At 35.8% G+C, this 22,458-nt stretch overlaps 1 protein-coding gene and 1 pseudogene across 1 annotated transcript; both read left to right on the top strand.

Annotated features, from left to right (window-relative positions):
- The first annotated feature begins 7,050 nt into the window (after window positions 1–7,050).
- Window positions 7,051–8,576, top strand: LOC100672956 (olfactory receptor 52J3). The gene has a single exon (XM_003421541.3). The coding sequence runs from the start codon at window positions 7,641–7,643 to the stop codon at window positions 8,574–8,576; it is 936 nt and encodes a 311-aa protein (XP_003421589.2). The 5' UTR covers window positions 7,051–7,640.
- An 8,091-nt stretch (window positions 8,577–16,667) lies between these two features.
- On the top strand, window positions 16,668–17,604 carry LOC100655119 (olfactory receptor 52J3-like; annotated as a pseudogene).
- The last annotated feature ends 4,854 nt before the right edge of the window (window positions 17,605–22,458 follow it).

The raw sequence follows: 22,458 nt of genomic DNA, 5'->3' as shown, positions 1-22,458 counted from the left end.
GTGTCAATATCAGCCACAGCAGCACCATTTTAATTATGATTAGAGAACCTTCAATGTTCTGTTTTTTTTTTTTAAAAAAGGAATGTGTTCATTAAAGGAAAAAGTAATCATGACTCTGATTAAATCCAACACATTCAACAGTGACTGAGATGTAATGAAAGATTAAGCACATGCACATACTCCCACTTACAGGTCACCATCTCCTACACACTTATTGCGTGTGTGGATGTCATTACCAATTCAAATAAACCATTATACTGTGCCTGCTCTCAAGTACTGTGAAACATGTTTGGATAGATGAGGCTCAAATACATAAAATAATTAAAACTAAATGCAAAAATAATTGACAACAAATATACTATATGAATTATTTGAGAAGATTTTAACTTTTATCTTTGTCAGTGCCCAGCAAAGTGGTCTAAACATACTAGTTGTTTATTTTGTATTAGTTAAAAGCATCATGATTTTAGCTAATTTTATGATATGAATAAAATGTGTGAAAAAAATCATTTAGGCCATGTCTAAAAAAAAATCAATTAATATAGAGCTCACTTGTTCTGTTCCAACTTCTTGGCATAGAAGTTAAAATAAAAGCAAGCAATAGTAGTATTCAAATTAAAAAGAATGGAGTAATCTCATGCATATAGCATCTACACAGGCCCTCATGAATGTTTTCTAACTGAATTTGGACCTAATTCTAACAGAAATTAATATCATTAATTAACACTCAACTCAGAAAACCACAAAAACCTGTGTTAGTAAGATAGACCCTCCATTTCAAGAGACATAAAACCAAACCATATTATTTTAAGCAAAGAAAACCTTCTCAGGCTATTATAAGAGCTCACAGATTTGAGTTAAAAGTTGTAAGAACCTGGGGAGCTACAGCATCCTACAACTCTGGAGAGATGTTGTTGGCACCAACAACTGTCACTCTTCATCTTCTCTGCTTCTCTCAGTACTCTGAATGAAGTTAATCCTCATGGTGGCAGAAATGGTAGCTGCAGGAGGATTTCTTATATCTCAATTAGAGAAGACAGAGACCTTTCACTATCAGTTCCATTTAAAGATCTAGTGATAGGACTGAGCAGTGCAGCTTACTTAGTGTTCTTAAACCAGAAAGTATGATATCACCCCTGATGGAGATTTAATCAGTTCGCAAAAAATGGATAAAGTGCCAATCCTTATGACACTACCCCAATTACTGCCACAATCAAATGTGACTAGAATACACAAAAGAAAGCACTTATCTTCCTAGAAATGTTAGAGAAATGGTATTAGCTAGAAATAAACCTAACAAAATGAAATTAATGTAAAGAAAACAAAACAAAGCCAATAGTTGTCTATACAATTCCAGAAGTGGCAGAACGACATCAGTGAGTAGCAGTAATATCGAAAACTTTACGAAAAGAAATAATTGTTAAAGCATTCATAAGAAATCAACCTACATAGTAGCCTACAGAAATTTTATGTGGAGTTCTTAGGAAGTGCCAAACCCAGAACCCAGTGACATCGAGTCGATTCCGACTCATAGTGACCCTGTAGGACAGAGTAGAACTGCCCCATAGGAAGTGCAGACATCACTACATTACAGAAAAGATTAGGAATCAACATATTAGTGGTGATTATGGATCCTGATGGAAATATTAAATCATCTTTAGAATACTATGATTAATAAGACAGACAGCTTTTCATGCATACATCATCCTTATCCATATTGTTGCTGTTGATTCCGACTCATAGTGATCTTTACTGATAGCACATATATAAGAGCTTTGCAAGGCATTCTAAAGGGCTGTCTCATCTTTGCAAGGAATTAGAATCATCTGAAGATCTCCGAAAACTCTTAATATAAAGGCAGCATCATACCCACTACCTACTGTCATCAAGTCAATTCTGACTCATAGCGACTTTATAGAACAGGGTAGAATTGCCCCAAGGGTTTCCAAGGCTGTAAATCTTTACTGAAGAAGACTGCCACATCTTTCTCCTACACAGCACCTGGTGGGTTGAACTGCTGACCTTTTGGTTAAAGCCAAGTGCTTTAACCACTGTGCAACCAAGTTGATTTAAATCAGAATACCAAGTGGATGTGACATAGCTAATTTCTCTAGAAATAGGATTTTGGGGTTATAGGGTAGGCATATATTTAGCTTTGGTAGATTATGCCCAACAGTTTTTCACCAAAGTAGTTGTATCAATTTACACTTCTACCAGCAAAGTATAGATCTTTCAGTTGCTCCATACTTTCATATATATGTAATATATATAATATTCTCCATGTATTCAAGAAGGTATAGGAAAATAGGAAAGCAGAACATATTAAGGAGAGATATGACATTAATAAGAAAAAGAAAAGATCCAAATCAAATTGTAAGGATGAAAATTATGTCTGAAATTCAATACGTACTGGATGGGATTAATAGCAGAATCGACACTACAGAAAGAAAAGCTAGTAAACTTGAAGATAGAGCCTTAAAAAATATCCACAACTCTATTGACTATTATGAAAATGATTCTAGCCTAGGATATAAAACAAGAAATTAAAATCTAAAAATACTGTTTTCAAAGAAAAGAGTAAAACTACTCAAATTTCAAGGCTTACCTTAAAATCACAGTAATGAAGACAGTGCATAACATATAACATGTCATAAACATAGATATATAGATCAATGGAATAGAATAGTGTCTAGAAATAGATCTACGAATACATCGTCAATTGATTTAAGACACATGCGCAAAAAAAAAAAAAAAAATGCTGCAAAGTTGATCCTGACTCATAGATAGATGTGCCAAGACCATTAAATGTCGAAAAGTTACTTTTTTCAGCAAATCACGCTGGAATAGTTGGATAATCATTATAAAAAGAAATTGTACTTGGACCTAGATCAAATATCATATACAAAAAATTAACACAAAATGGATAGTACAACTTTAATGTACAAGCTAAATCTTCAAGAAGAAAACATAGGAGAAAATAACTATTGAACTTGAGTTTGGCAAATGTCATAAGTATTGGAAAAGTGCACACACACAAACAATTATCAGTTATACATAATCAAAATTAAAAACAATTGATCTTCAAGAGACACAGTAATGAAAACAAAGGCATGCTAGAGACTGGGAGAAAATGCTAGCAAAAATTTTATGTCAAAGTACCTGAATATAAATATATAAAAACCCTTTCAAATCAATAATGAGGTTGAAAATCAAGTAACTCAATAAAAAATGGACAAAGTATTTGAGTAGAGACTTCCTCTCATGTACTGTGGACATGTTATCAGGAAGGACCAGTAGCTGAAGAAGGACATCAAGCTTGGTAAGGTGGAGTGTCAGGGAAAAAGAGGAAGACCATGGATGAGATGGCTGAAATAATGGGCTCAGACATAGCAGTGATTGTGAGGATGGTGCAGGACAGGGCAGTGTTTCATTCTGTTGTACATATGTTCACTATGAGTCAGAACGAACTCAACAGCGCCTAACAACAGTGGTTTCTGTTTATGTGTCACGGTTGGGAAACAATTGCAAAGACCACGAGGCTCTGCTTAAGATTAAAAAAATTAGGCAACTTCAAACATCAGTCACCTTCACTGATGTCAAAAGTCTCTGATGTCTTATCTTACTTATGTCTATAAATGAGGTCCCTGGTAAAATGCTCTTGTTTACCTATCATTACTTACTTTGCTCTTGCAAAATCATAAACAATTAGTCAAGCAAGCATCACAATGTTGCCTTTGCTGCTGCTCTTAAGCAATAATTGCCCATTAATTCCTACCGTATTTTATATCTAACATATTTCTTATTACTAAAGATCATCCTGTTGTATTTATTCATTTCGTTTCTTATTAATCTGTTATTAGTTTATTCTTTCATATCCTTTCTATATCACTTCTTTCAAGATTGATTGTTCTAACTGAATGTACATTGTTATTGTTTTGTTTTTTTGCTGTCCAGTTGATTCCGACTCACAGTGACCCCGTAGGGTTTCCCAGGGTATAATCTTTACAGGAGCAGATTGCCAGGTGCTTTCTTCCACAGTGTAGAAGGTGGATTTAAACCACCGACCTTTTGGTTGGTAGCCAAGCATTTAACCATTCTGTCACCAGAACTCCTTGAATGTACACAAGATACAGAAATAATTGCTGAGTACATTTTACATAAGCACTTCTCTGTTTCATTTGACGGTAAGAAACATGGATAACACAGATTCTCCAGGCCTTGACTTTTCTCTCCCTGATTCATAATACCGAGAGTCAGAACTCTTCAGTGAGTTATTTTGTTACATTTTCGATAGGCTATACCTTTGTCCAATTTATCTCTCTAGTGTAAAAAATACTTTCCAAAGATAAGGTACATTTAGTCCTAAAGTTTACCCTAAAATTAACCATTTTCCCTGGTACAAAAAGGGAAAGAGATCCCTTTCGGGAAGAGAAAGCTTAGGGGAAAAAAAGTAAGTATAGGATTGTACTATAAGTGATTTCTCAATCTGTTTTGAATAACTTATTTCTACAGAGTGCTTCTTGTGAGTAGGGAGGTAAAATAATAAAAATTAACTATAATTAATTCCATACTATGTACCATTTGGAAACCCTGGTGACATAGTGGTTAAGAGCCAACCGCTGCTAACCAAAATGTTGGCAATTCAAGTCCTCCAGGCAAGTGCTCCTTGGAAACCCTATGGGGCAGACCTACTCTGTCCTTTAGGGTCATTATGAGTCGGAATTGGCTTGATGGCAATGGGTTTTTTTTTTTTTTTTTTTTTGATGTACCATTTAGACATTGTTCTAAATGGCTTCTAGATATTTAATTTATATATTAAATTTATCCAGTGAGGAGGTACTACTATTGCCCCCATTGTATAATTGAGGCACAGAAATGACAAGTAGTCATACAAGGTCACATAGCTGGTATGTGGTAGAGCCAAGATTTCGATACTGACAGTCTGACTCCAGGATTGGAAATTTTAGACACTTCTCTATAGGACTTTAAAATTTTCTGCATGTAAAGTTGTGGTGATGAAGAATTCATGTACAGGAAACAGTGTGGATGTGGATCAGGGATCTGTTTCCTTAGAGCTAATCAGGGAAACACAAAGCAGTTAGATTAGGCTGGAAGGGGAATAGTGAGATTTAAAGACAGAATAAAAACCTTCCATTCTAGTGAAAATATTTGAAATTCAATTAGCCAGTTCCTTCTTTATGTGAAGTCATGCTCTTGACTGATGCAGATTCCAGCATACGCAGAGGCATCTGGGAAGAAAGTCCTGTTGACCTACTTCCAAAAAATTAGCCATTGAAAACTCTACAGAATATAATTCTAATATGATACAGTTGGGGCTGCCGTGAATCCAAACTACTTGAAGGGAATTGCGTTTGGTTTGGTTTCTTTATGCAGAAGGTCAGCGATCCATAGAAATGAGTGACAGGTTCACTCTCATATAGAGGTTAAATGTACTGGCCTTTATGTGTTGAGTATAAATTACCATAATTTTGTGTTTTAATGTTCTTTGTTAACTTTATTCACATATACTTTAGCTTGCTTCTCTATTCCTTGAGTTTTTCTAGTTCTGGAGCAGAATCTAGGAGTTTGCCAGTAGTCTCTGTGGACTCAATCCCAAGGCTCTGTCCAAAATTGGAATTAAAATGTAATTTATTCTTAGAACTCTCTTAAGTGCTAGAAGCTTAATATATAAACAAGTCCCCTATGCACTGGTTATAAACAGGACTCAGTGCTCTGCTACACACTGTTTTCCGTACATCCGTTTTCTTGTGAAAGAATGAGATGAATTAGTTGTTGATTTATGGTGAGTGGGTGTTGCTGTCAATGGAGAGAGACATGAGATGAGCAGACTGGTCACTGAACAACATAGCCAAATTGTACCAAGCAGAAAAGTAATCATGTTTTTAAATGGAGTTGAGAATGTCTTTAAAACCTTCTCTGGAAGTTCCCTGGCATTTAATATTTCCCTGTTGAGCACTGCATTGGATGAAACAAACTATGGCAATAGGAAGGAATGAGGCCAGAGGAGACCTACTCTTGACAGTGGGCACATATATTTAACTCCAATGTAAGCAACAAAGATTCAAGAGCCTTGATCTTGGTCATTATCTTTTTACTAGGCCATGGTATTTTAGTTTTTATTTGGTCACAGGCAAATAAGAGATTCAGTATTCTTTACAGGCATTTGTTCTGTCTTGTTGGACTAAGCTCAGAAGGGAAGGGTAGTTTTTTGTTGTTGTTGTTTGTTTGTTTCTACCTTGATATGCTTCTTACATTAAAAAAAAATATTTAAAAATGGCAAGAGTGTGGAGTTGTGCAAAGGATGAAAGCAGAGATCTCTATGTTTTATTCTAAACTACACTAGCCGTACAACAGACCCAAGAGTAAGACTCTTAACTTCATCTCGAGAGGCTTGGTTCTTTCTCTAGCATTTTGATGGCATTACTTAAATATGTTTCTCCATTCCCTTTAGAATACTGAAGAAGTCAATCCTTTCTATATTGAGACACTGCTTTCCCAGAGGGCTACGAAAAATAACTTCCCTAGTACCAGTATTGTCTGAGACTTTCAGGGTTGTCTTCTACCCATGCTTCCAGTGTTTTGACCTGGTAGGATGAATACCAAGAGCGTACTGGCTCCAAAGCCAGGATACCATTAAAATGTGCTTGCAGAGTATGCGATGTGGTGTGGATATGAGCAGAAGTGTGAAAATGATGTTAGACAATTCTCCTTTTTTCTTTCCCAACTGATACTCTACAGTTTTAAGTCAAGAACAATGACTATGTCTGCTTCTTGCCAAAAATCTCAAGAAGATAGCCCTTGTCCTAGAACACCTGTATGTGTCTCTTACAGTCTGTTTCTGTGTCTGTGAGAGGCTTCTGGGTTTGGGTCAGAGTTTTTACATATTTGTCTCTATGACAATCAATATTACGAGGAGTCATTATAAGATATTATGTATGTTTTGATTGTAGGAGGGCCTATAAATCTAAGCTTGTGATTTATTTTCATTACAGATTACTTACAGATATTTTGTATTGTTTCTGTAGTATATTAACTTAGCCTCATGTGTAGTTTTGATGTTTCCAGTGCCACTCACCAGACAGTAGATTCCCCATGTTGTTGGTGGTTTTGTTGTGTGCCATCGAGTCAGTTCTGACTCATGCCCACGCTGTAGGATAGAGTAGAACTGTCACAAAGAGTTTCCAAGGAGTGGCTGATGGATTTGAACTGCTGAACTTTTGGTTAGCAGCCTGAGGTCTAGATTATAGTGTAAGCAAATCCTGTTCTCTCCCAAAGCAAATAGCAAGCTTTGAATGCTAGAAATCTGAATTAGGTATACTCTAAGCCATCCTTGTTTGAAATTAAAACTCAGTCAACAGGCCGAATGCATACTCTAAATTTGACCATGGTCTGGCCTAATCAAATGGCTGTGGGGAGGGTTCACTATAAGAGCTACAGTAAAGGGCCCGTTCATGTCGCAACTGTGTGTTCTATCCTATGCTGAAACACTAAGCTACAAGTTGACATATCACTCTTCCTCCTCCTATCTTCCTTTTTCTCCTCATCTTCTTCTACTTTCTCTCTCTCTCATTTTTATCCTTACAGGATGAGGAGCTTCACCTCTTTTGACCCGTGACAGGATGATATACCACAACAGCAGCATTTTTCATCCAGCCACGTTTTTCCTTCAAGGAATTCCAGGTCTAGAAGGGATCCATACCTGGATCTCCCTGCCATTTTCCTCTGTTTACCTTGTGGCTTTGTTGGGCAATGCCACGATTCTCCTAGTAATCAAGACAGAGCAGACCCTCCGGGAGCCCATGTTCTACTTTCTGGCTATTCTTTCAACAATTGATTTGGCACTTTCTACAACCTCTGTGCCCCGCATGCTGGGCATCTTCTGGTTTCATGCTCATGAGATTAACTTTGGAGCCTGTGTGACTCAGATGTTTCTGATACATACTTTTACTGGCATGGAAGCTGAGGTTCTACTGGCTATGGCCTTTGACCGTTATGTGGCCATCTGTTCTCCACTCCACTACACAACCATCTTGACAGTCCGTGTACTGGTGAGCATTAGTATGTGCATTATAATTCGTCCAGTCCTACTTACACTTCCCATGGTCTATCTCATCTACCGCCTACCCTTTGGTCAGGCTCGTATAATAGCCCATTCCTACTGTGAGCACATGGGCATTGCAAAATTGTCTTGTGGAAACATCCATGTCAATGGTATCTATGGACTCTTTGTAGTTTCATTCTTTGTTCTGAACTTGGTCCTTATTGGCATCTCCTATGTTTACATTCTCCGTGCTGTCTTCCACCTCCCATCCCAGGATGCTCGGCTGAAAGCCCTAAGTACGTGTGGTTCTCATGTTGGAGTCATCTGTGTTTTCTACATCCCCTCAGTCTTTTCTTTTCTTACGCACCGATTTGGACAAAACGTACCACGCTATATTCACATTCTTATTGCCAACCTCTATTTGGTTATCCCACCCTCACTTAACCCCATCATTTATGGTGTGAGGACCAAGCTGATAAGTGAACGAGTGTTCCATGTTTTTACTAAAAAGTAGTACTCCTACCACTTTCCTTTACTGAGAGTTTTGATCCAGCAAGGTGATTTGTAAGTTGTTAAAAATGTATCTTTTGGTCTTAAATTTATCGTTGTAAGCTGGTGATACAAGTTGGTTTATCCCGGCTGCTGACTAATGGATTCTAAGACTTGAAGGAAGTTCATTGTATCTCAAGTTGAAAGGCTGGCTGACCATTATAGGAAGAAGCTGTGTGACTTCTGTCTGTATGACTTTGCTTAGAGTTCTTGGTAGCATGAACCAAACAAAAAACATCAAACCCATTATTGTCAAGTTGATTCCAACTTATGGCAACCCCATGTGTTACAGACTAGCGTTTATTCATAGGGTTTTCTTGACTGTAATCTTTACAGAAGCAAATCACAAGAACTTTCCTCTGCAGTGCTGCTGGAAAGGTTTGAATTGCTAACCTTGAGGTTAGTAGATAAGTGCAAAGCTTTTGCTCCACCAAGGCATTTTTTAAATTCCATTTTAAATTCCAAGATATTATACTGGGTCTTTTGTGCTCTGTAATGAAAAATATGGCATTGAAGATTTGACCCTAGGTGGGTCCTAATTTGTACATTCATTCATTTGATTATTCATTCAATATGTCTGGAATCAATATAATTGCTGAGGATCAATAAATGAACCAGGCTAATATAAATGTCTTTACTTGTGGAGCTTACATTCTGTTGTGTACATAAAAGCCAAGTTCATAGATTAAAAAAAAAAAGTCACTGCCAATCTTACAGCTTAAAGTTGAATGATCTGTGAAATGCCTAAGACTCAGGGGAATAACAGCCAAAAACAAACATAGAGTTTCAAACTATTTCTCACTAGCACCAATAGAACCCTATGACTGGTCACCACTCTATATTCAGGATCATTGCATAAATGTAAGTATGGTACTGCTGTAATCTAATTAAATATAATATGTATTGATGCATACTGGCCTTTGCCCATCACTTTATCCAGTGTTCTTCTTCAGTCTATATTTGATCTTAAAATACTCTGTCCCCAAATCGAAGGCCTCTCATTCTAGAACAATGATCCATCTTTAATTCCCACATAGAGTTTGATGTAGAAGCTGTCAGACCAAGCTGTGAATATCCACTTTTCAGGCGGCGGACAGACTTCCAATTGGTTTAATAGTAAGATTTCCCAAGGCCCAAGCAATTGTCTTTATCATCATCAACCTTGTCACATTGATTTATATTATTTTTAATTATTTTATCTATTTTCAGAATCTTAAACAAAAAAACACTAAAGTCAAAATATAACACCTATCTTTGTTCCTACCACCCAGAATTAACAACTTTTGACATTGCATTCTTTTCACATACTGTGTTTAATAAATTTATGCAACATTAAAGTTGAAATCAACTTTTAGAAGTGCCTCAACTCAATTTCTCTCCTTTTTTCATGGGTAAAGTCTCGCATGTGTTTTTATGACATCAAAGTATAAATTTGTAGTTTTACATCCACTTACAGCATTTTTGTTTGGTCATTTGTAACTGATCTGTGAAAACACAAATACTTTGAACTTTGTTTTATAATATTGGTTTTATATATGTTTATTTTTGTTGTTAGTTTCCACCCAGTTGGCTCTGACTCATGGCAACCTTATATATAACAGAACAAAACCTGGCCTGGTCCTGTGCCATCCTCTCAATTGTTGGTATGTTTGAGCACATTGTTACAGCTATTGTGCCAATCCTTCTTTCAGAGAGTTTCCCCCATTTTCACTGACCTTCTACCTAACCAAACATGGTGTCCTTTTCTAGCAATTGATCTTTCCTGATGATGTGTCCAAAGTAGGCAAGACGAAATATCACTACTCTCACTTCTAAGGGGCATTCTGGCTGTACTTCCTGCCAGGCTGATTCGTTCATTCTTCTGGCAGTCTTTGGAATATTCAATATTCTTCACCATTTTTTTTATGCATTCATCTATCACCAGATATTCATATCATAATTTTTTTTTAAATTAGAATATATGCTACACGTCTTCGTATGTATTTCTTTGTATATTTTTAGGAAATTTTTTCAGGTTTTATACTCTCATGAAAATTTGTCAAGGAACAGTTGTATAATCATTTGGACTTATTTCTGCTCTCTCAATCTTTGTTTTTGATTCACCATATTTTTTAATACTTTCATTTTCATACTTTCCATTATTTGATTTAGTTCTGTTTTACAATTGCGGCACTCTCTTGTTTGAAAGCTGTACATTCTATACCTATTCTTTTATTAGGTGTTATTAAAATTTTAACTTTTCTAATTCCACCTTATGTTTTCTAAGAAAATGAATTTGTAACTAACCTACTATGAACAAAATAAAAACTTTAGCCCTAGTTTACTTTTTTCTGTTTTTCTTCTATGTACTTTTATTTCATGTCACAATCATCTGGAATTTTATTTCTAGGCTTAAAAAAAAAAACACATTTTTAAATTAGCAATTTTTGTTCTATCACATGCAATTTAAATAATTTATTTTTATAAAAAATCTTCACGAATATCACTTTGCTCTGAGATTCACTAATAATCATGGAGAACATCTTATAGTATTCCCCACTCCAATCCTGCTGCCTATCACAATCCACCTGCTTTAAATAATATTTGTATGCGTAAAAATGTCCTTTGCCCTCATATTTGAATAATAGACTGAAAATTATACATTAATGAACAATCCAAAAATGGAATTAAGAAAACAATTTCAATAGAATCAAAAGGAGTAAAATACTTAGGAATAAATACAACAAAAAAATGCAAAAATTTCATACTGAAAACTATAAAGCATCATTAAAAGAAATTAAAGAATATCTAATGGGAAAAAATATTTGCAAATCATGTATCTGATATGGGAGATGTAGCCAGGATATACAAAGAATACCTATAACTTGACAATTAAAAGACAACTTGATTAAAAGTGTGCCAAGTTTGAATAGAGTCTTTTTAAAGAAGATTTTCACAAATGATCTAAAATAACATGGAAAAATGCTCAACATTATGTCACTAGAGAATTGCAAACCAAGACCATAATGAAATGGTATTTCATACCCTCTAAAACCAAAACCAAACCCGTTGCCATCGAGTGTATGCTGACACACAGCAACCCTCTAGGACAGAGTAGAACTGCCCCATGCGGTTTCCGAGGAGTGCCTGGTGGACTGGAACTACAGACCTTTTGATTAGCAGCTGTAGCTCTTAACTACTACACCACCAGTGTTTCCTCATATCCACTAGGGTGGCTAAAATCAAAGACAAGTTAAATAGCAAGTATTGACCAGGGTGTGTAGAACTGAAACACTTATGCATTGCTGGAGATTGTAAAAAAGTGTAACCACTTTAGAAAACGGTTTGGCAGTTCCTCAAATTGTTAAGTATAGATTTATCATGATCCACCATTTTCACTCTTAGATACATATTACAAGATAATTTAAAACATATGCCCACACACAAATTTTACACAATTGTGCAGAGTAGCATTATTCCTAACAGTCTAAAAGTAGAAACAACCCAATGTCCACCACTGATGAGAAGATAAATGAAAGTCTTATATCTATACAATAGAATATTATTCGGTCATAAAAAGGAATGAATCATTGATACATACCACATGAATGACTTTTGAAACATGATACATAAAATAAGCCAGACATGTATGATTTCATTTATATTAAATGCTCAGAATAGGCAAATTCATAGAGGCAGAATGTAGATTAATGCTTATGGTAGTCCGCATGGATGGGGAATGAGGAGTGACTGCCAAAAGGTAATTGTGTTTCTTTTTGAGGTGATGAAGACATTCTGAAATTAGTGGTAATGGGTTCATAACTCTGTAAATATACTAAAAGTCACAAATTATACACTTTAAAAGGGTAAATTTTATTGTATGTGAATTATATGTCAATAAAGCTGTTATTTTGAAAAATAATGCATACTATATAATTTTATTCATACAAAGCTATAGAAAATTTAAACTAATATATAATGACAGAAAAAAGATGATTATCATGGAAATGTGGTAGAGGTGGACAGGAGGGAAGAATCACAAAGGAATACTAGAATCCATTTGTGAGCGATGGATGTGTACCTCACCTTGATTGTGGCCATGGTTTCACAGGTGTATACATATGTAAAAACTTCTTTCAAGATGTACAATTAAACTTTGCAAAGATTGTTGTATATCAATTATACCTCAAAATAGCAGTTAAAAATTTAAAAATTATAATTAAAAAATAATTCAAAATATAAACGATGCCAGATATGTAACACATGAGATCATTCTATGTTATGTGTGTGTACGTATATATATATATATATATATACACACACACACAAAACAAAAAAACCTGTTGCCATTGAGTTGATTCCAACTTGTAGCGAGCTTATAGGACAGAGTAGAACTGCTCCATAGGGTTTCCAAGGAGTAGCTGGTGGATTCAAACTGCTGACCTTTTGGTTAGCAGGAGTAGCTCTTAACCATTAGGGCACCAGGGTTTCGATGTCCACATATATACATATGTGTGTATATATACAATATACGTACGCATATATACCCACTGCCGTCAAGTCATTTCTGACTCATAGTGACGTCATACAGTTTCCAAGAGTGTAAATCTCTATGGCAGCAGACTGCCACACCTTTCTCCTGAGAAGTCACTGGTAGTTAGCAGTCGATAGACTGCTTTAACCATTGTGCCACTGGGGCTTCTGTATATATATACACATATCCTTAAAAAAAAAAAAAAAAAAAAAAAAAAAAAAACTAGCTTCTAGCCAGTTTTACAACCTAGAAATGTTTCCTCATGGACCTGGGAGCCATCTCTGACATGTAACCATCAAGGAAGATATCACCCCTATATTGCAGTTTCTGTGAGGGTTGTTATTGTTCTTCATAGTTGTCGTGGAGTAGATTCCTACTCATGGTGGTCCCACGTATGCAGAGAAGAACTGCTCCATAGGGTTCTAAATGTGCCTATCTTCTTTCTGAGGCACCTCTGGGTGGAATACGTCTAACCTTTAGCATTACTGTTTGTGTCGTCCAGGGCCTTCTGTGGGAAAGTAGGGGCCTAATTTAGTATGAGTCTTTGCTTTGAGTTACAAAACTACCATAAAGATATGAGAAATACCTTTTTCCTTTGGAAAAAGGCAATTGGCAAACACAGGTTATTACCCAGATTACTAGATAAATTTAGGATGAACTATGTGTTACAAACAGTACTGTTTTGTCCTCTTATATGATTGATGAAAGTGCCTGTGTCCTGGAACAAATATGAAATTGGACTTTATCAGGGACAAAGGCCTTCAAGGATCTGTATTTTCACCTTGTGTTTATTTATAATTTTAAACTTGCATAAGTGTTCATTTCCATCATAAAAATAAAATGCGAGGTAAACTAAGGAGCCAAATAAATAACAGTGAACACGAAATTCAGGAAGTCTGGAAAGGTTAGGAGTTTTAAAAAATTGGAATATCATTCACAGAAACACAGTGTTTGCCTGTGAAACACCATGGTGCCATAGAAAATACCAGTAGTATGGTAAAGTAGATGGTGACCAGTTTGGAGATAGGAGGTATTGTCCAAACTATAGAACAAAAAGTATTTTAAAACCTTTTAAGGCCTTACAACGTATAGACAGAAGCAAATAATTCCATAGTTCCTTCAGAACAATGAAGATTTAATAACTAAGAAAATCAATAACTTTCTTTTCTCGACAAAGGTAATAAAAATATTTAATAACCTACTGCTGCCTAGTTGATTCCAACTCATGGTGATACTATGTGTTAGTGAGTAGAACTGCTCCACAGGGTTTTCTTGATTTATGGAAGTAGATAACCAAGCTTTTCTTCTGCAGTTTCCCTGGGTGGGTTCAAACTGCCAATCTTTAGGTTAGTAGTCAAGCACAAGCTGTTTGTGACACCCAGGGAACTAAAATATTTAATACTTTCTACCAACTTGAGTCAAAATAGTTGTTGCCTCAGAATTTCCTGTAATATAGTTTTATGAGGAATTGTCATTGACCTGTAAGAAATAATGCTTTGATGAATTAGCAGGGATGAGTGTGTGAAGTGAAAACACAGACATGAGAAACATATTGAACTTATTATACAAAATAATTAAGTGTGAATTTCAGAGGTAATGTCTGTCTCTGCCTTCTGTGTATTTCTCTTATGCCTGCTTTTCTTCCTTCCTCCTTGAAGGAGAAACTTAGACCTTTCGAGGAGACTTTGAGGTCATAATCCCAAGGCCCATGGCCAGACAGAGATTATGATTTTCAGTGCTGTCCTTTAGGAGAAAGAGGCCAGTAGTCTCAAACCCCATTCTCTGGGGCAGGTCTAATTGGGCTCTCTAATTCCCATCCCTGCTGGAGATAGATTTTATATTGACCAAGCAGTCTAAGTGAGTCCTAACCATAATTTGTTTGCACAGAGGTGAGAAGAAAGGTTTGAACTGATGTTTTTTGGGAAATACTGTGCAACCCACATGACCTCGCAAAAAACAAAACAGACTACTGATCAAGAGTGAGGTCTTCGATGGACATTTCTTGGGGTTCAAGTTATTCAGTAATCATTGGATAGAAAACTTTCATATTCTTTTGAATATTTAGTAATTCCTATTATTTCTTATAACTGCAAGGTAGTGAAGATAATGGTCTTTCATGGGAGTGAAAAGGTTGAAGTTAGGAGACGACCTCAGCTGAAAATAGACTCACAAAACAGACACCACGGGAGGAAGCAGGGAACTAAGAACACTGGAGAAGTATCTTAGGTATCCTTTTCCTACTGTCAGAGAACTTTTGATAAACAAGCTTCTCAATACTCTTAATGATCTTTCCAAAAACCAAAACCAAACCCATTGTCATTGAGTTGATTTTGACTCATAGTGACTACACAGGACAAAGTAGAAACTGCCCCGTGGAATTTTCAAGGAGCAGATGGAAACTTTTTGTTAGCAGTCCATTCCTTAACCACTGTGCCACCAGGGCTCCTAATGATCTTTAAGTAGATATATTTATCACTATTTGGGGCTTATGCTATTCCCAATTATTCTAAATTCAATGAGGGGCTACACTTTTTTTTTTTTTTAATCATTCCCTCCTTCTTTCCCTCCTTCCAACTTTCCATTCAATCTCCCATGCAGGATAAGGGTAAAATCCTCTGGATATCATTCAACATAAGATTACAGATCATATTATTTCATCCTGACCTGGAAGAGCTAAGTCCATGATCAGCTTACTTCCCTCAAAACCCTTTATTTCAACTCTTCTGTCTACTTTGCATAGTCTCCCTGAATATAGGAAATGGGGTAAAACCTCAAATTCTCTTTGCTCCCTTATGTTTCACCATGATCAGGGTAATAATGGAGGACATACTGTTCTAATATGAAATGTTCTTGCCCTGAGTTTATTCTCTGCTTGTCCAATCTCTCTGTTCCTGTATTGTTTTATGATTTGTTTGATAGGATTTATGTACCTGTTTAATGATTTAATGAAGACTGTCTGTTGGTTTTGGAGGCAAATTTTAAATTTGAATTCATGTGAAAATTACAATCAAATGAAACATACTTAAGAAATTTCGCATACAATGTATATCCTTCATTATATGTATATGACTTTTTTGTGTGTTTCTTCATGACAGTATGGTGGTGTGTAGTTATGTATGTTCGTCTGTCTTCTGCCTCTGACTTGCTGATTTTCTTTTGTGTTTGTCTTCAACATCTTTAATTTGGGAAATCTTAACATTTTAAATTAATCCACTTTTCAGTCTTTATTCATGAAAAACTGAATGGAACGGTGAGTATGTAGAATTGCAGAGAAAGATATATATAATCTCTTGGCATTGGTTATGCTATTAATCTTCATAAAAGATATAACTCCTGGATTACAATTTTACCCAGCATCATAAATCTTTCTTTATTTTTTTCATAGACCTGTATAGAGATAAGAAACAATATCACTGACTTCACTTGCGCTCTACTAAAACATAAGCTAATTGTTTAAAACATTCCTGTGCTTGTGTTTTTCTTTTCCTCTTTTTTTTTTTTTTTTAGGAATGGACCATATCTTCTATTACAGCCAAATTCAGAATGCCTCATCAAAACACAACAATGCTCCATCCATCCACATTTTTTCTTTTAGGGATCCCAGGACTTGAGACTGCCCATGTCTGGATTTCTTTGCCCTTCTGTTTTGTTTACCTTATGGCTCTTATTGGCAACGCCACCATTTTGATAGTCATATGGACTGAGAAAACACTCCTGGGATCCAATGTTCTTCTTCCTGGCTATATTGTCAGCCATAGATGTGGCTCTCTCCACATCCTCAGTGCCCCGAATGTTGGGTATCTTCTGGTTTGATGCTCATGAGATTGACTTTGCAGCTTGTGTGGCTCAGATGTTTCTGATACATACCTTCTCAGGAATGGAGTCTGCAGTCTTACTGGCTATGGCCTTTGACCGCTACGTGGCCATCTGTGAACCACTCCACTATACAACCATTCTGACTGTTTGGGTGCTGACAGGAATTGGTCTGGGTATCATATTGAGTGCAGTTGTGCTCACACTACCCTTTATCTACCTAATCCACCGTTTGCCCTTTTGTAAGGCCCGCATTCTTGCCCATACCTATTGTGAGCACATGGGAATTGCCAAGTTGGCTTGTGCAGACATACGAATCAACACCATTTATGGGCTCTTTGTTGCTTCCTTCCTTGTCTTTGCTCTCATACTGGTTGAGATCTCCTATGGCTATATTATCCAGGCTGTATTCCGCCTCAAATCTCAAGATGCCCGTCTCAAAACACTGAGTACTTGTGGCTCCCATGCTCTAGTCATGTTCGTTTTCTATACCCCTGCCCTCTTCTCCTTCCTCACTCACAGGTTTGGCCAAAACATACCCCCTTACGTTCACATCTTTGTTGCCAACATCTATGTGGTTATCCCACCTGCGCTCAACCCTGTTATTTATGGGGTACGGACCAAGCAAATCAGACAGTATGTGATCCGAGTATTTGCTAGCAAGTAGGGACCATTACACTCATCGATCTTTAGGGATGCGATTCTGTATGTAATGACAATATTTACTCCACCTCCACAGCAATATTTTGACAAGCAGTTGCAAGTTTATTTGACTTTATGAGAAAATACTGACAAGGACTTCAAAATGACATGATCAAATAATTTAAACCCTGGAAAACACTTGCCAATTTAAGTCTTTTAGTTATTTTTCTTTAGTTTTGCCGAGTGGTTGCAGCTTCTGACTGTGATAGTCCATTTTTCCTGAGGAAGAGAAATGCAGTGGATTTGCAGATGGGTTCCTATAATTTAATGTCTTGGAATTTCTCTGATAAGACATGATTCACGCACAATAGAATACTGTATGAAATTCCTATTCATAGGTCTATGTCTATCACAATTCTCATTTGTCAACACTGTAATATCCTTTTCAAAGATCTTTTTCTTTTTTTCCCTCCCAAATCTCAAGGAATGTATACCATCACTTTGCCTCTGTTTTTCCCTGTGAAGATAATTATGGAAAAAAACCTAAAATTTTTCATGAAAAACACCTCTCACCATCCCCCAAAATAGTAACCTGATGATTTAAGAATTAATGCCAGTATATTCCTAGGCAAAACAAGAAATAAAGAGGAGCCAGAAGAGTACAATTTTTTAACCTAAAGAAAAGAAAATTGATGTTATAAGTTCAGATCAGGTAATCGGCTGGCAGAGTTTTAACTTTTGGCAGTCATGTGTACAGCCACCAATGAGCCCAATGTTTTTCCTCCTGGATTCCTTGATTGTGTGTGTGTGTGTGGGTGTTTGGTCTTGTGTGCGTGTTTGAATTATTGGATTTCAAATAGAAGTGCATGTTCCAGACCAAGGTATATAAGAGGCATGAGAAAGAATTTTTCAGAGTTGGCTTTCTCTCCTCTTTTTTTTAATTGTGGTTAGTGTATATATATATATATAATATATATGTATATATGTGTATATATATGTATAAATAAGACACAAAATTTGCCATTTCAACATTTTTACATGTACAATTTACTGACATTAATTATATTTATCATGTTGTGACACAGCCTTGCTTGCTGAAAGCTAGGAGAACTTGAAGAACTTACTGATGAAGATCTAGGCTTAAGCCTTCAGTATGAGTTACACCTCAACATAAAGAAAATAAAAATCTTCAAAACTGGACCAATAAGCAACATCATGATAAACAGAGAAAATAATGACTTTGTCAAGGATTTCATTTTACTGGGATCAACAATCAGTACCATGGGGGCAGTAGTCAAGAAATCAAAGGACATAGTGCATTGGGCAAATCTGCTGCAAAAGACCTCTTTAAAGTGTTAAAAAGCAAAGATACCACTTTGAGGACTAAAGGTGTGCCTGAACAAAGCTATGGTATTTTCTGTCCCCTCATATGCACAGAAAAGTTGGACAACGAATAAAAACTGAAGAAATATTGATGCTTTTGAATTATGATGTTAGGGATGAATATTGACTGCCAGAAAAAGTAACAAATGTGTCTTGGAAGAACAACCAGAACTCTCCTTAGAAGTGAGCAATTTTTTTTTTTTTATAATTTTTAACTGCATTTAAGACAGAGATAGAAATGACCCAGTAGAAAAGCATTAAAATATTCCAAAGCATTGCCCTAAGATTACACCTTTGACGGTATAGAATTCATAAAGCTATGCCAGAGTCCATTTAGGCAGAGGAATAAAAGAAATTAACATCTTCCAGGGGTGGTTGTTCAGGAGAGAATGCTGTCATAAGGCAATGTTTTAAACTATTTGGACCACAGAGTAGAACATAATAATAAAACATATAGGGATATGAGTAAAACTAATTCTCCAAGAAATGTGTTACCAAGCAAAAACTGTATAAAATAAGTCAATATATAGAGGACAAATGAAGCCACTGTATCATACAGCACAGCAATACTTACTACTGGTTGCCAGTGAGTTTACTCCAACTCGTGGTAACCCCACGTGTATCAGAGCAAAACTGTGCTTCACAGGGTTTTCTGTTGGCTGGTTTTTCAGAAGTGGATTGGCAGGACTTTCTTTGGTGGTGCCTCCTGATGGACTCAAACTTACAATCTTTTGGTTAGCAGTGGCACTTATCAGTCATGTGCACCACACAGAGACTCCATAATGATAGGTGATATCTTACGAGATCTTAGAACAAGAAATTTTATGCAAAGACAATTAATAAAATTTGAGTGACTTCTGCTAAGTTTTCTAATCAAACTTGAAAAAATGAAGTTGAAATAATAGCACATATTAATTTCTGTTCCAAATATTTCTTAAAGCATAACACTGTTTGAGAAAATGCAGCACAGAAATAATATAAATATAACCACACAGTACAGCTGAGTAATTGAAAGCCTTGGGTATAAAGTCAGAGAGAACTAGATTTTTCTCTTAGACCAATTAAATTCATAACTGCCATGGCAAACATGCTATGTACCCTTATTTTCTCAAGACTGCCAGGAAGAGGTGGTAGAAACAATAGGCTTTTAACACATATTCACCTGAGGAAGTTGTATGGTATTATTGATGTCCAAGCACAGAAGAAGGTCAATGTTTTGATAAGAAGATCTAAATACAACACCTTTAAGAAACTCCCTGAGTCCATAATGGCACAGAGTCAGAATCTTATAAAACTAAACAATGAACTTTTCAGGCTTTTCATCTATTCTTGCAAGAAATATCTTATCAGTATGTTCAGATACATGATCACTGTCACTTGATTGGCTAGAATCAACTTAAATTGTGAATACATAAACACTGAAAACATAAGGGTAACATTACATTTTGGTGCATGCTATATACTCATATATAACCTAATAACCTCATAATAGTGTACTTTTTAAAGCAATTGATTCAAAATAATTGTAATGTGTATGAGATCATTTGCTCCATGACTTATATTTCTTCGAACCAATAAGCTTACCTTTGCAATTTCTACAATGTTTTATCTTTTTTCAAACTTAGTATAAGATTGCCTAGTAAAATGTTATTAATTTTTGTTGTTGGTCATATTTACAACACTAACAACTATATTAGTGCCTGATACATAATAAACAAATCATTCAATAATATTTGTTAAATAAAGAACTTAAAGAACGTTTCTTGAATGGTCTGAAACATCATTTTTTTCACATAAAGTAATACTCTCTGGTGTTTATGGATGAAGATACATATAGTAACCAGCACAAAAATCATTTGAAATGATACACTTGATATAATTAATCACAGGCAATACAAAATGTTGTTTCATAAAATTTGTCTCCTCATGCATTCAAAGCTTGATATCTGGGAGAGAAGTGCATTCTTTATAGGTTCTTTCATGAGGCATCATATACATATGAAAGGAAAACAAACAAATAAACAAACAAACCCGTTGCCCTCAAGTTGATTCCGACTCATAGTGACCCTATATGACAGAGTAGATCCACTCCATATGGTTTTCAAGGAGCTCCTGGTGGATTTGAACAGCTGACCTCTACGGTTAACAGCCATAGTTCTTAACCACTATGCCAAAAATGAAAGAGTCTTCTGCCTTTTTCATACATTTTGGCATAATTCATTAATGACTTTTTAATTTTAATTCTCACCACATTTACTAAGGAGCCCTGGTAGTATAATGGTTAAGAGATTTGTTGCTAACTGAGAGGTCAGCAATTTGAACTCACCAGCAGCTTCATGGGAGAAAAGACCTGGTGATATGTTCCAGTGAAGATTACCTGGTGTTCATATCCAGTAAACCTTATGGTGCAGTTCTACTTTGTCATATAAGTTCCCTGTGAGTGGGAACTCTGTATACGGCACAAAACAACAAAAACAATAACCACATTACTGTGTGGATTATATCTTTACCAAAATCTTGCCTAAGCACAGCAGATACTACTACTACTATTATTAATAATACAGTTTCTCAAAAGTCCCTATAATGATAAACACTTAATTGTTCCCTAGATTTTCACATATAAATTTAAGCAAAAAAGAGTGGTTAGTCAAGTGTCTTAATCTAAAATCCTCAGAGAACTTAGGTTAGTAAACCAAAACAGTTGCACAAATTTATTTAAAATTCAGAATTTTTTTAAAAAAAGTTGGAATATACCACTGTGTCAGGTGCTTCTTAAGCACCCCTCAGAGCTACTGGACATCTGTTGTCCCTTATCCCAACGGATCTGCTATGACAAATCCTGGCTTGCCTCCACATAAATTCATTTAAGCACAACCTCGTAGTGCTTCACTTCATGCCCACATTCTAAAACTCTTTCCCGGAGTCAAACCTACCAACACTACTAATCTGAAGATATAATAGGGTGACCCTTTGATAAATGACAGATAGAAGCCAGTGAGTAAATTATTTCCTCTTTCTTACCCAACAAGCATTATTCCTGAGACACAAGCATCTAAGAAATGGTCTTGTTAGATAATGTATGTAGTCTCATTTACCACCACCTAGCTACTCTATAATACATTCTTATAAAAGAATTCCTGCTTTACTTGTCCCTCATTGCTCTTCTTTGGGGCAAGAGTCTCTAATAAGGTAATAGCATACATTATCTTCTCCTTGGGCTTTATTTCTTTTGAAAAAGGGCTGTTATGGTAGAAAGGAACACATTAAAGCCTCAATAACTGATCCATCCTCTGAACAAGATTAAATCATAAACAATTACACATAGCAGTAGAATTTAAACATCTAAACTAGCATTATGACTTAGTAAATCACAAAATTTAAAATAATTATGTTGCCTAGAAAAAGAATGAGGAAATAAGTTTGTAGAAACTGAGATAGGACCTAGAATGCCTTAATTATATTTTGATTAGTAGATTTAAATGCAGAATCATGTTCG

Source organism: Loxodonta africana, chromosome 7, assembly GCF_030014295.1.
Source record: "Loxodonta africana isolate mLoxAfr1 chromosome 7, mLoxAfr1.hap2, whole genome shotgun sequence".
NCBI lineage: Eukaryota > Metazoa > Chordata > Mammalia > Proboscidea > Elephantidae > Loxodonta > Loxodonta africana.
This window is presented reverse-complemented; position numbering and strand designations above follow the sequence as displayed.

Excerpts from the sequence above, each read along its gene's own strand:
- LOC100672956 (XM_003421541.3), top strand. The coding sequence starts at position 7,641 with ATGATATACCACAACAGCAGCATTTTTCATCCAGCCACGTTTTTCCTT.